The 14,926-nt window shown below is 27.0% G+C and overlaps 1 protein-coding gene across 11 annotated transcripts in view; it reads left to right on the top strand.

The window, feature by feature from the left end:
• The window catches only part of LOC107437065 (cellular tumor antigen p53), a 75,919-nt gene that overhangs the window by 25,614 nt on the left and 35,379 nt on the right, over positions 1 to 14,926 (top strand). For all 11 annotated transcript variants that reach the window (XM_087150999.1, XM_087150997.1, XM_087151000.1 and 8 more), the window contains 2 exons: positions 5,473 to 5,512; positions 5,940 to 6,005. In XM_087150999.1, the coding sequence (XP_087007125.1) occupies positions 5,473 to 5,512; positions 5,940 to 6,005 (106 nt within the window). The remainder of the gene's footprint in view (positions 1 to 5,472; positions 5,513 to 5,939; positions 6,006 to 14,926) is intronic.

Here is a 14,926-nt window from a genome sequence, read left to right as displayed (position 1 = left end):
CAAAAATATATTTATTAATATTTAAAACAATAAACAAAACAATTATGAGAATATTATGAGGGCCTTCAGCGGCCAAAATACAGAATTATAATTTTAAAAAATCTAAATATAAAGTACTTTTTTGAATGCATTTTTGATGGATACTTAAATTTCCACTCCCAAAACGTGAAATATATTGTTAATAATATAATAATTTGTTAATAATGATCAATAACTACAATTAGTGAAATTTTTATATATTTACTATGAATATCTAATGTTTGCTAGAAAATAAAGTAAAATTATAAAATAAAATTTTTTAGTAATAATTATTACAGATATGTATTATTTAAAAATTTTAATTATAATAATTTTTTGCAATTAGATTGTGCATGCTTGGTCTAGTATATCGTACTACTTAAGTAAAATTATTATTCAAAATTAAGTTGTAAAATTATTATTCAAAATTAAGTTATTGTTAAACTAATGATAATAACTGTATTTTAAATCACATACTTGATAATTTAAAAATGTGGACATATTCTCTGACCTTTATAAAAATACTGATGCATATTTTATTTTTATATTGTTCTTATAATCATAATTAAAACAGTTTACTAACAGATACTAGATTCAATCTAAGCACAAACTTATATTCAATGGAATAATTAATTTATTATATTCTTAAGCATTAAAAAAAAAATCTCATCACTTTTAAAGTTATATATATATTTCAATTGTTGAAGCAAATACTTTTTATATTGCACAATAGATTTATTTAAATCCCTGATTTAACTTTGTTAAGTCTTGATTTTAACTGTATATATATTTATGTGTAAATTTTTATCTTCAAGTTTAAAATTTTCTACTGATGCCTGAAGTTAATGCTACATTCTGAAGTTAGTGTTATCTTTTATTTGTTTAGGAAGTCATGAAAACTAAAATAACAAATTTTAAATTTGTAGTTGATTTTTTGAGTTAATTAATTTGTAGAAGGTGACCCAACCTTTTTATTTTTTTTCTATAAATTTATAACATTACTGACTTTTTTTGTTTATGTAATGTAAAGTGTTTTTAATAGTCTATTTTCAGGGATGTGATTCTTCCGCGGATTCGTGGATTTCCACTTTTTTTCAGATTTCTCCATTTTTTCCGCTAATTTCCTCGGATAATTTTTTTTGAACAAGTTAAAATATTTTATGAGGAATTTATATTTATTTACGATTTTCAGAGATAAACAGAAAATTAAAACTATGTCCTAGCTGCTAACCCTTCCGCATTTTTACCGATTTTAGTTATTTTCTCGACTTTTAATTACGGAAAATAAGATTTTCCGTATTTTTATCCGTCCGCTGGATAGCTCGTATTTTTGCAATTCAGACGTTGCTGCTTCCTGTTTTCTGGCGTGAAAGCAAACGAAAAAAAAATTATTATTAGATTTGCGGAGAAAATATATATTTGCTCATTCAATTAATCTTGTAAATTTTTATTTATTATATCTGAACAAAAACAATACCAACAAGCCTTTTAGAAATCCCAAGTCTAGATTTTGCAAATATCTCGATTCTTTTTCACGTGATTTTACTATCAATCGTTGATTTTCGTATTCACTTGATTTAAAAGTTGCGCATTGTGATTCTAATTTACGGTATTTAAATATCGTACATTATGATTCTTATTTACGACATTTTAAAATCCAATATCGCGTTTTATATTTACGTGCTTTTAAAACCTTATGTAGCTATTCGTATTCACACTAGCTTAAAATCCAATGTCGTGATTCGTTTTTGCGGTTGTAATATCAAACATCGATTTTCGTATTCATACGTGCTTTAAAAATTAGACATTGGGATTCGCATTCACGCGATTTAAATATTATGCATTGTTATTCTCTATTTACGTGATCGAAAAATCATGATTTGTATTTTCGCATTTTTTAAATTCTATATAGAGCTTCATATTCACGTGAATTAAAAGCCTCATATAGGGATTCATATCCTCTCAATTTAAAATCATGCATGTGATTCAAATATTGTGCATCGTTATTCTCTATTTACGTGATCGAAAAATCATGATTTGTATTTTCGCATTTTTTAAATTCTATATAGAGCTTCATATTCACGTGAATTAAAAGCCTCATATAGGGATTCATATCCTCTCAATTTAAAATCATGCATGTGATTCATATTCATACAATTTTAAAATTAATCATCAGGATTTATAATCACATGGTTTAGAAGTTTTAAAATCTCACTTTTTTTTGTCAAATTTTTGTATATATATAGAAAGGAAATCCAAGAATGAATATATATATATATTCATATATATATTCATTCTTGAATTTCCTCTTTTTTACTTTCTGACCACTCTCATCCCTGTATTTTAGAAAATGTTTTACTTATATGTATTTCCCCATTGCTAAAATGAAATAAATTCTCATTTTTTAGTTTATTAATGTAGCTGCTAAATATAATTTAAAAAGGTATTGTACTGTTGTATAATATTCTTTTTGTATAAGAAATAATTATGGACCTCTTAAATTTTTTTTTTTTTTTTTTTTAAATTATGTCCTGCTGCATCCTGTAAAAGGTGGAGTATATTGCAGTTCTTTTTTAATCCCAAACTTGCAACAAGTCATAAAAATGACCTGGGAAGTTACCAATAAATAGTTTCAGCATGTATTGCAATCATTCAATAATTCATTATAATTTCATTACTATATAGCTAAAGAAAATCAATAAGCAATATCAAGTCAATAAACAAAATTTCGAAAATTAAGTTCTTTTTTAGATTTTCTCAATGAATAAAAGAACTATTCTTTCTAAGTGAGAAAAAATGTGTTTAAATGAAATGTGACTAAGATTTTATTTTTTTAGTAAAATTTAGAGTTGTTAAATTTTTTTTTTTATTAATGGGAACTCTCTGTTGGGCTATTATTTTTAAAAAATCCTTTTTACAATTCTGTCATGAATCTAGCAGTTTGTTCTTCTTGCAAATCTTCTTGTCTTGTTAGCAAATCTTTTTTGTTGAGCAGTTTGACAATAATAGTGAAATGCATTAATGAAATAGGGATTTCTAATCCCATTTATTGACTACAAAGCCTCTTTTTTTTTAGATCAAATGATGACTTCTCTTGTACCTAATTTATTTAGGATTTGTTATATTTTTATTATATATTCTGTATATGCTGATGCGTAAGTTGACCCCTATTTTTGATTACAAGATAGCAAATTTTTCCTAAAAGACTAAAACTTAAAATGTTTTAAAGTTAAAAATACCCTTATTTGTTTTGAATATGATGCATTTGACCCTAAAAAATCTTTTGAAAAGTGTGGAATTTTGAATTATTTAAATGGGAGTGATGACAATTTTCTGTGAGAGTCAGCATGTTAAAGCTGTAGTCTTATGATATGTTTTAAAATTTTTAATTTTTGATTTCCATATATTTTTTGAAATACTCTTGAATAAATTATCCATTCATAATTTTTTTCAGAACATAATTTAATTTATTGTTCCAAAAAAAAAAAAAACTTGAAAAAATCCTTTATGTAAAGAAAATGAGGAAATGCATTCTATGTACTGGGTTTGCGCTAAGCATTCACCACCTTTGTTATGATTTTCTCATACAGAAAAGAAAACTATATATTTTCTTCGATCCTGAAATAAAAAAGGTCAAAGGGAATTTTTTCTGAATAAATCCTGTATTTTTTTTTTTTTCAATTACAGTAATTTCCGTTAGATACGTTGCATAACTAATTAGAATTATATTATATAAGCATGAGACAAACTGTCATAAAATACAGATTACCTTATTTGCTGTCGAAGTACATGATATCATGTGACAGATTTTTCCTACAGTTTGTGTCAATAAAACAGATTATGTGGTAGCAAGATACATATTATCATTTATATATTTTTGCAGAAAATATGTTTCCTCGGGACCAGGACCGGCTTATGCATGTCGCGGCCCCTAGGCAATGCTCGTCTCGGGCCCCCTCCCCTACCGTCTTCTAACTTCCTAATTATTATATATCACAGTATATTATATATAGTATATTATCACATTATTCAATAAAAATATTGAATCAAACGAAAAGAATATAAGTAATTAATATATGCATTTAAAAAAAATCATACAATAAGCTTAAATATTAACTCTTCTAGCTTTTTTTGTTACAAAATCGTTCAAGACATCCTGCAAGTTAACCTTTTCCAATACATCATTTTCAATTGCCATTAAGGCCAATGAATTTAAACGGTTTTGAGACATAGTTGAACGAAGACAGTTTTTAATTAATTTCAATTCTCGGTGGCTAGTTCTTCCCCTTTGTGGTTCTGTATGAGAAGAAATTTAAGGAAACGTTCAGCCGAAGTGAAAATTCAACGATTACATTAAAAATGTTTCAAAAATGTTGTCTATGACACAATACAACGTATGTATTTAGCGGATCGGGGAATTCCCCAGTCATGCGACGAACGAACCAGTACTGCCAACCTTATTTTTACATACTCTTTGGTAGCTTGGCCATAGAATATACATACCTATGGTAGGTACCAGAACAGTAAGTGTGTATTCACAATGTAGAATTTTGCGCGTTTTTCAAGCGTGTTGTGTTAAAAAAGCTGCTCTTGCTGTATAGTCATCTGATTACTCGCCGTTAAAATTACCGCGATAAAATTGCTTGCGATTATATTACTGCGTTATATATGAACTAACTACCATAATATTAATATCTAATTTGGAATGCGTTCAGAAATGTACTAAAATAGCGTCGATGTAATGTACAGAGCAAGACAATCGTCATTGAAATTTCGAATTAAATTTTTACTGTTTAAGAAACATTGTCAATTTTTTTTCTCTGTAGCACAGGGCCCCTGAACGTGGCGGGGCCCCTAGGCAGTTGCCTACAGTGCCTTATGGATAAAACGGCCCTGCTCGGGACAATAATGTGTCAATAGCATATACAATAACATGATGTTGCCAAGTTTTATCCTTATATTACTGCTCTAGTCTAAAATTAATCCAACCTTTTCGTATTTCTTTCCCTCAAAGGTTATTAAATATCTACATTTTTCATCCTTTCTTTCATTCATTGTTCTTTCATTCCTCTGCAACAGCAAAAAAACTCTTGATTTGAGTTTCATTTTATAAAATAATTCAATTTATAGTAGATTTGTATTTTGATTTGAAGTCTTTATTAAAAAATCAATCATAAGAAATAAGATTTGCCTTTGGCTAATTTACTGGCTAATAATTTGAAGTCTTTAATGCGGGTATTAGAAAAAGTTTTTGATAAAAAATTGATACACATTTATTCATATCTATCTTATAATGCATCAATATTTCATGATCAGCAACCACCTTTGATACTGGTGTATAAGTCAACCTCCTTATTTTTATCAAATTTTTGGGGTTTACCCACAGAGATATATGGTAAGTTGATATCTATGTTTTAATAAATGTTTGATAAAATATTTTTATTTCTTTTTCAGATTCAATGATAATGTTCTTCAAAATACATCAGGAATTTTAGTAAGTTTTTATATGGAAATTTTTTTTATTTATTTTTCTTTATAGATATCTTATTGTAATATTCAGAATCAGATGCAAGTGTTACTATTACAATACTTTTGAAGAAATATACGTTCACATTTGTCTAATAACAAATTCCAATCTACTTCTAAAAGTTTTCTATAAAACTTTAATATTTGAAATTGAATTTTTAGTCTACATTAAAGATCAATCTTTGGCAAACTATAGCGTTTGATAAGATTCACTGGGGGAAGCTTTCTGAAACAGCCTTTGCTTATAGGGAGCTGTAGTGCATATATGAAGAAAAAAAACTAATAATGCACAAGATGTACTTATGTTTAGCATTATAAATATGTAGGGTGACCTAAAAGAATTAAAATGGTCATATATTTCTAGAAATACTAATCAGAAAATTTTAATATTGCAGGGTGAAGCGTTTTCAACAGATGTCTTCGTAAATGCAAACTCAGTCTCCTTGTCTCATTCCCAGGTGGTAAGTTGGAGAATACCTACACTATCTTAAACAAAAATTACACTATCTTAATTGCAAATTTTAATTCTCTAGAAAAAAAGTACTCCAATTTGTTCTACAGGGTTTTTGGATTGCAGATAACTCTGTAATTACAAAACGTATTACATCCCTGTGGCAGAACCACGGCAACATTGTCACAGAACGTGACAGATTTCTTGCGGAAAGTTTTTTATTTTGGAAAGGGGAAAAAAAATTTATCTTTTCTACCGAAATTTACACGTAATATTTGAATCATGCGTTTTGATAATTACTTTTTGTCACACTCAATTTACGACGATAGTATTGTAAATCGATTGTATTTTCAGCAGTTACTGATATTGGTTTTCCCATGAATTTTAAATATCCAGATATATTTCAGACAATATGGAAAATTCGAATTGTGCATTTGAGTATTTGCTCTTAAAGGCAATAATTCTATTGAATTTTTGGCAGTTATTGCTATTGATTTCTCCATTGTTTTTAAATCTGATATTTTTTATGCAATATTATTTATTACAACAACATCATTTCGAAATGAAACCCGCATTTGAGGAGTCCAACTCACATGATTTTGTCGTCGATCTTTTTTTAGGCAATTGCTACTACTTCATGATTTTGAATTATATTTTTTATTGTGGTAATTATTTACAAAATGCGAAGAAGGAAATAATTTGTGTGCCCCCCCCCTCCACAGAATGCAAGAATATCACCCATAATATTAGAATAAGGAATTATTACATGTTTTATTAAAAATAATTAAATAGTTTTTTTTTTTTAAAACACATCACTTTTTTTATTTTAAATTTGTAACATATATGTTTGTTTTTATCAAAAGTATCTTGCAGAAAGATAATGATAGAGGATTTTGTTGCCGATAGCTAGAACAAATTCTGCCACAGTGTATTATTATACATTTGCTTAAAATTGAAATAAATCAATAAAGTAATTGAAATAAATAAATAATACATTTGCTTAAAATTGAATAAATCTTGTTTAGTTCAAATCTTGTTAGGATATATTGCGAAATATCGATTTAATGCATACGTCATCACTCCATGGTATTGTGCATGGATCAGCATCAAAAGGAAAAATATAATGCCCCTTTTTTTCCCAAATATTTTATTTATTGAAGATTATTTTCAGTTGTACATCTGCTACTTTGGGATCACAGTGCATTATTTCATTCTGATATCAATATATTTAAGAAAAGAACTCTTCATTATTTTTTTAAAATATTCATTTCATTATAAGTTATACAATTTAATAGCAGTATTTTGCATTCAAATAATTTATACATCATTATAAAATATTTGTTAGTTTTCACCACCTTTTTTTTTTTAAAAAAAAAGAACAATTTTTTCTGGAGAGTAAGTATGTAATACCCCAATAATTTTTTATCAAATGAAATTTTAAATAATTAAAATAAAGCTTACATTTATTTATTTGATATTCAGCCTTTAGTCCTTTCAATTTGATTGTTTTAAATTAAAATAACTAATAATTTAAATGCAGTGTTTTTTAAATATTTAAGTGTATTTTGTTGGTTTTTTTAATTGTTTAAGAGTGTATCAAGACATATAAGAAACTTTATTTATTTATTTTTTTAATCCTATATATCATTAGTTACTTTTATTTCAAAAAAATGAAAAAAAGTTTCTGTTAATTTTTTTTAAGAATTCAGTTTTTAGTTTAAATATCTATTTCAGTGTACCATCCGTCCACAGCGTATGAAAGCGCCAATCATTTTACAGGTTTAATGAAGTATACGTGCAGATTATTGCAATCTCGTCTGAAACTCTGCTGCATTTTGCAAGTTATTCTCAATTTCACACTTCATTTTCCACCCTCTGAAATAGAACCGAAAAATCTCCTAAACATTTTTTTAATGGCTAATATAATCAAAAAAAGAGTTTCTTGTCAAAAACTAGCTATTTTATCATGATCATGTAAAGTCTTAGAAAATTATTTTGCATTTTGTTTATGTATATAGTGCTTAAAAGTATTTTTTGAGTGCTTAAAAGGTGCTTATTTTTTGTTGAAAGATTTGGCCACACACCCTGTTTAAAAGTGGTGTTATTTTTTCATAATATAACATTAGTATTATTATTATTTTTTTTATCTTTTTTTAAAATTTTCTTTCAATACATGTAAGTTAAGTAAATATTTTGTTAAAATTTAGTATTTTTAAATTTATAAATCCTAACTGACTGATTAACACTGATTAAATCACTGATCAATTAACCCCTTATGTTGCAACCTGTAACCAAACCGGATCTGCTACACATTTTTGTCAATGTTGATATTTTGAAAAGTAAGAGAAGACGCATGCAATTTTGAGTGTGATATTTATTTTATCTCTTTTCTATCGATCATTATCAGAATAGATTGAGGTTCATTAGCCTCTTGCATGCGTTAAGAAGTCCATGTAAGTATCCAGGGTTTTCTTTTAGGGTTAGTATCCAGGTTCCTTCTTTGGGCTCTATCAACCAAATATTTACTGGTAATCAAAAATAAGTAAAAAATATGTATATTTTAAAGATACAAATTATTTGTTATAGTTTAATTTTAATGAATAGCATTTTTAATTATAGATAAATAATGTCAAATAATCTTCGTAAAAAAGCAAGTAAATTATTTTAAATTGAAATAAATATAAAATTAAACTATTTTAAATGCTGAAAACAAATATTATTTTTAGGATTTGTTTTCTGTTCTTGTTATAAAAAAATACACGGTTCTAAAAAAATAAATATATTGTCGAGGAAAAATGCCTTGATTTTATATCTATTCGTATGTTTGCATAAATGATGTATTTTCTAAACTTTTGTAATTCAAATCATAAATGTCATTTTATAGTTATGTATTTTACTTTTTTATGTAACCATAATTTGTGGCTATTTTAGTGTTTTTTTTTCGTGCTATGGAATAGTTTGACTGATTTAAAGCTTCTATAAAGTCTTGTAAATAATATCTCGTTGGTTTATTGCTTTATAAGATTGAAACTAATATTTATGAACTTTGAAACTTCATAACTCTGTTACATGAATAAGTTATAAGTCTACTGCTTAGTGAAAATGATAAGTGAATGAATGTAATATATTAAAATTTTGAATGAAGGTATTTAAAAAAATTCACAAATTATAATTTTTTTTATCTAATATATATATATAATTTCAATAAAGTCTGTTATTTTCATGAAATTTATTAAAAACACAACCATATGAATCATTTGCAACTGAAGGACATTAATTATGTATAAGGTAAATATACATTACATATTTGAAAAATCATATTGAAAGACAACGAAAGTTGAAAAACTATTTTGTTAAAAAGCTGTTAAAGAATAGTAAAGAATGAAAGAAATGGTACATAACTATTATCATATACATTGAGTTGTATATTTCCTAATTTATATTTTGACAATCTTCACAATTTGGTTACAATAACATTTCGGTTACATTTTCTTTTAATGAAGGAAATAGATAAAAAAATCCAGTTTTCTAACGGGATAAAAAATTTTATTTATTTTTTTAACTATTTATTTTATGATTATTTATATATATATTTATTTTCCTCAAAGGATTTAACTTTTATATTATGCTTTATTTTCATTTTGGTTGAAAACATGAAATACAGGTACGCTAAAAAAAAAAAAATTTAAAAAAAATCGTTATTTTCTTAATGAGCAAAGAATTACATTTGTTCTTTTCTTGTATCAGTGATAACTTAGATCCCTTATGTTATAATTTTTAATTATTATAAAACAACAACAAGCTACATTTAAAAAAAATTTCCGTTTAAAATAAACATGTGGTTAAGACTTTTGATAGAAATTAAATGTGAATTGCTTAAGAAATTTACTAAAATTATAAATATTTTTATTGGAATATATCAAATAGTATCAAAGATAGCAATAATTATAAGAATTTAAATATTTTTTTTAAAATTTTGTTTTTGTTAAAATTGTTGTAAATATAACAGCAGAAAGGAAAAAAACAATTTTTTATCACTTATTTACTTTAGCATTTAGTGTAAATATACGTATTTATGAACTTTAAAAAATTATTTTCAATTGGAATTTCCCTTTAATAAACTTGAAAATAGCAAAATAGAAAAAATGTCTTGCAGATGAATGCAAAAGCATGTATAAATTATTATAACAGAAATGGCAGGATGTTTATAAATAATCGAAATGTGGAATGTTTTTTTTTATTAATTTATTTATTTTACTTTTTTTAAGTGCTAAATCAAATGTAGACTTAAAAATTGGGTAGCTCGAAAGAGCAGGACACTTTGACAGATCTAATTTAGCAACCAGAATAAATTCCTTTCGCTTAATGAGTTATGCAAAAGCATGGGAAACATCCTCTTAGTGTCCATCCTATTAACCTTTACTATGTTGGTCTTAGAGTTTGTAAAAAAAGTTTAGATAAACAGGGGGAGGATAAAATTTCTTCACGCTCATCACTTACTTGGTTTTTGCAATCAGTGGTTCCCTTTCATACTTCCCACCCCAGTGGCAGAAAAAGCCCCTCAGCAGACCGCAATGTCTTATGCAGCCCACATGAAAAGGTTAAAGCTGAGTGAAATTGAAATAAAAATATGGCAGTGGCTGAAAGGTTATAAAGGGGATAAATACTTTATGAGCAATATCACTTAATCTTATAGCGAGCAATGTTCTGTATTATGCAAAACGATTATTTTTTGCTTACTGATTCCTGTCGTATGACAAGTTGCTATTTAAAGTTTGTACAATACTGCAAAAGTCGTAAACAGAGCCAACAAATTATTGTAGTAATATTTCAGAAATATGATGATTTATTCAGCTTTATTCTCACTTTAATTATAGTCTTCATGTGACCATATTATCAATCAGACTGGAGAATTCACAAAAAGTTTAAGATAATTCTCTGGTGTATTCCTTTCTTTGGTAGAATAGTTTCCTATATTAAATTTACTAAATACTTAAAGGAATATGTGAGCTATGTAGTATTGGTAAAGTGTATTGTCAGCAAATATTCATGGTTTTTAAAATGTTTTTATATTGTATTTTAAGTAAGTAAAATTTTGAAAAATTTTGAACTTAAAGCCATTAAAATGTAGTTTTCCCTATCTTAGCTTATATTCTATTTCCACTTATTCGCTTTGTCTCATTTTTTGTTATTTAGTTTATTTTCACTAAATGGTTATGTTGCTCTTTCTGCCTGTAAACTAATTTGGGATTTTTTACAGAGGAAAACTACTTAATAGTCACATGTCATAATCTATGGCAGTACCATTGTCGTAATTTACATAAGCAGTCAAATTTTATTTGAAAAAAAGGCTTTTAATTACTCAAAAGGTGAAATGCCCTTTAAGATGAATCTAACTTCCTTAGCCATGAAAGAAGTTCTACTTTTAAAATGAACAATAATTTTATTTTCTGTGGAAATTGTTGATACATTTTGTATAAATTTCCGAAAAATATTAAGTTTTTTATAAGTTTGATTATTTTACTATTACAGCTGAAAGAGAATAAATTGGCATCATATGTTAGATTGACATACATCATTCTGAGATAAGATTGAACAAACCTTTCGCTTTTTTGAAATAGGAAACAGTTCTGTTGTACTTTTAATTTGAATAGGCTTTCTTTTGCTCTAGGGGAGTTATATTTAAAGAAACGTATTTGCTGAAAAAGGAAAAAAAAGAAAAAAACATGTACTCTCTGTTCAATAGGGATACAATTTCTTTCTAGTATAAAAATCTTATTAAATTTTAAAAACTATTAATATTTTGCAAATTTATGTGTTGAAAGACAAAAACAAGTACAGTGAAAGCTGTTAAGCTGACTACCTTTGTATAGTGATCACCTTAATGATCAGTTGCCAAACTGACAATAACAATTAAATTTCCGGTTTACAAGTTGACCACTTGTCTTAGTGGACAGTCAAATTGTCCTACAAGTAGTCAACTTACACGGGTATGCAATCTAAGAATGCAATTATTGTAATTGCTTCACTTTTGAAATGCAACATTTAATCAAATGCAATACAAAAAAAGAAAGGAAAATTGAGCTACATCACTTTTACAATTAAAGATAATACTTAATATATTTATGTAATTTATTTTAAAACTATTAATTTTTTTAATAATTTATTTGGTTTATTTCAACTTTTTTTTTTCTTTTTTAAGTTCCTGGTTTTAGGTTTAGCATAACTTCGGAATAATAGGATTCAGACTCAAAGAATTTAAAAAATGTTGATAGGCAACGAAAATTTCTGGCAGCTCTTAAAAATATTAGCATCTTTCTCATGTCTCGTTTCCCCCCCCCCCTTCCAAATTTGAAATTTTGTTGAGTCGATCCATGCCTAAAAATCAAATATTTAATTTGAAATGCTCATTACAAATGAATTAAATGCTTATAACTACATAATAAAATATAAAATTTTTGAAAGAAATTTCAAAATAATAAAAACCTATACGTAATTTCAAAGTAATACATATATAAATGGGATGCAATTTCGTCCTAACTCTATCGAGTCCGCGAGATCTGAAGAAATTCGAAGCAAAATTCCAAAATCACAAACGTATGTTTCTTTTTTAACGTAATTGTTTTGGAATAAAAACATGTTTTTCATTATTTTGATAAATCAAACGCGTTTCTCAAATTTCTTTTTAGTACGAAATTAACAAACCAAGGAAATTTCGAAGCACGCATTAAAGTGGTAATCTCCGACGCAAATTTGTCAATACTTCTGAGTACAAGGAACTCAAAAAAGTGCAAAAATCACGAGCCTTGCCAAAAATTACGCGATTGCTGTGGATATTATTTTGCTGAAATATAATAAAATCGAATGCGTTTTTCAATTTTCGAAATTAATACGTCACGAAAATTTCAAATCGCGCATTTAATTGATCATCTTTTGACAGGCTTGATTTTGTACCGATTTTATCATAATTCATGTAGGTTTTCAGCAATTATTGCTTCTACAGATTTCTACATGGTTTTCAGAAATACCAATACATCTAATAGGAGCCGCGATGGCTCACGGGATAGAGCTTTCGCCTTCCAATGAGGTGAACCGGGTTCGAATTCCGGCGATGGCTGGTCGATAAGAATTCCGCGTCCGGCTTGCCCCGACCACCGTGCTGATTCTCAGTGGTAGACAGTTCAGGGATTAGAGTCCCCTTGCTGTCAGGCTAACCGTGGGAGGTTCTCATTATCTTCCTCTTCATGTAATGCAAACGCTGGTTGGTTCCATCGAGAAGTCCTCCACGAAGGCAAATTTCTCCCATACTTGATCCAGGAGTTTCCTTGTCTTCTGGATTGGGTTCGAAATTACAAGGCTAAGAAGTTGAACATTAGTAATTGTAAACCCGAAAAATTGGGTCGGCTGTTCAACAACAGATTTAAAATGAAATATTTTTAATCGGGTATTATCGGAAATTAATTTCGAATACCGCATTTGGATTATAGATTTTTAATGCACCCGTTCAATTTTCGCTGATTTCGTCTCGAATTTTAAAATCCCCATACTTCTAAATCGAAAATTTTACGAGTCATGAGTCCCGCTTTTGAGAAGTCTTCGTCATATATCATTGTGGTTTTTCTGCAATGAGTGTTTCTAATTTATTATTATTTTTTTTCCTTTGAAGTTCTATTACATTTGTTATATACTTTCGCTCAGACAAATTTCAAATTTATTTAATTTCGAATTACAACTATTTGACGCACTGGTTCTGTTTTAGCCAATTTAATCAACAAAAATATTTTTTCAAACTTTATCTTCGACAGTACGAAGATAAAGAAAAAAAAAATAGGACTTTCCTCCGCTGATAGCTGAAACCACAAGCGAGAGAATAGCAAAAAAAAAAAAAAAAAAAAAATATCGCTGAAGTCCGATTTTTTTATATACTATTATTAAACTACAGAATGATGTAAAATCGTAATTCGAAGGCTAAAAATGCTGGGCAACTGTATTTCACGAATCCTGATAACAATACAGAATTAACAAGAGCCAGAGATTCTTTATAATTTCCAGCTTTTAGTACCATGTTTGGATTTTTTCCCCCCTCAATTTTTGATTTTTCTCTCATTTTAATAATTTTTTTCTTTCAATTTAAGGATGCCCCTTTATTTTTCATGACACAATGAACCTTTCTTAACTATGTTGTTTGTATTTACTTAAAATTATAGGTATTTAATTTTTTAAATAAAGGTCGACTTTTATGTCTGAAAATATCTTAACTTTTATATGTATTTTCATTAATATTTTTTAAACTAAATTTTTCACTTTATTTTTAAAAAAAATTGTTTGATTTTTCTGTATGGAAATATCCTTACCTTTTATATTTATTTTCATAATTTTTTTTTAAAATTAAGTTTTCGCTTTAAAAGTAGGCAAGTAAGTATTTTTTTTATTTTATTGGATATGGCTAATATTGTCTACAAAACAGTGTAAGTTAATGTTTCTTTTTAAAAAAATAGAACCATGTTTGCTGAACAGATGATTCAACAGCTTGTTATTCTGAAAATAAAATTTACAAATATTGTTTATTAGTAATTTTGAAAAAAAATTCTGGTATTTAAAAAAAAAATTTTTTTAAAACTATTCTTACTTTTATAGAGAATTGTTAGTAGAAACAATAAGTTCAATCTTCAAAACATTTCAGTAAAGTTTCATTAAAATCTTTTCATTTTAATAGAGAAAAACAGAATTTTAGAAGGAAAGAAAGTGTCCAGATATTGTGTGTGCATGCAATTTTTAATTAAGACCTTTAATCGACCAAAACGTTCATAAAATAATAAAGCTGTTTCCAAAAATTGTCTCATTTCTAATTAAATAGATAAACTATAAAATAGATTTTTCACTTCTCTTATTTGTTAAAAGTAGTGGCTCTAAAACTTTTGGATTCATCAG

The sequence above is a fragment of the Parasteatoda tepidariorum genome, chromosome 9, assembly GCF_982258835.1.
Source record: "Parasteatoda tepidariorum strain Cologne lab strain chromosome 9, Ptep-v5.0, whole genome shotgun sequence".
Taxonomy (NCBI): domain Eukaryota; kingdom Metazoa; phylum Arthropoda; class Arachnida; order Araneae; family Theridiidae; genus Parasteatoda; species Parasteatoda tepidariorum.
Note: the sequence above shows the minus strand (reverse complement) of the source record. Positions and strands in the feature narration are given on the sequence as shown.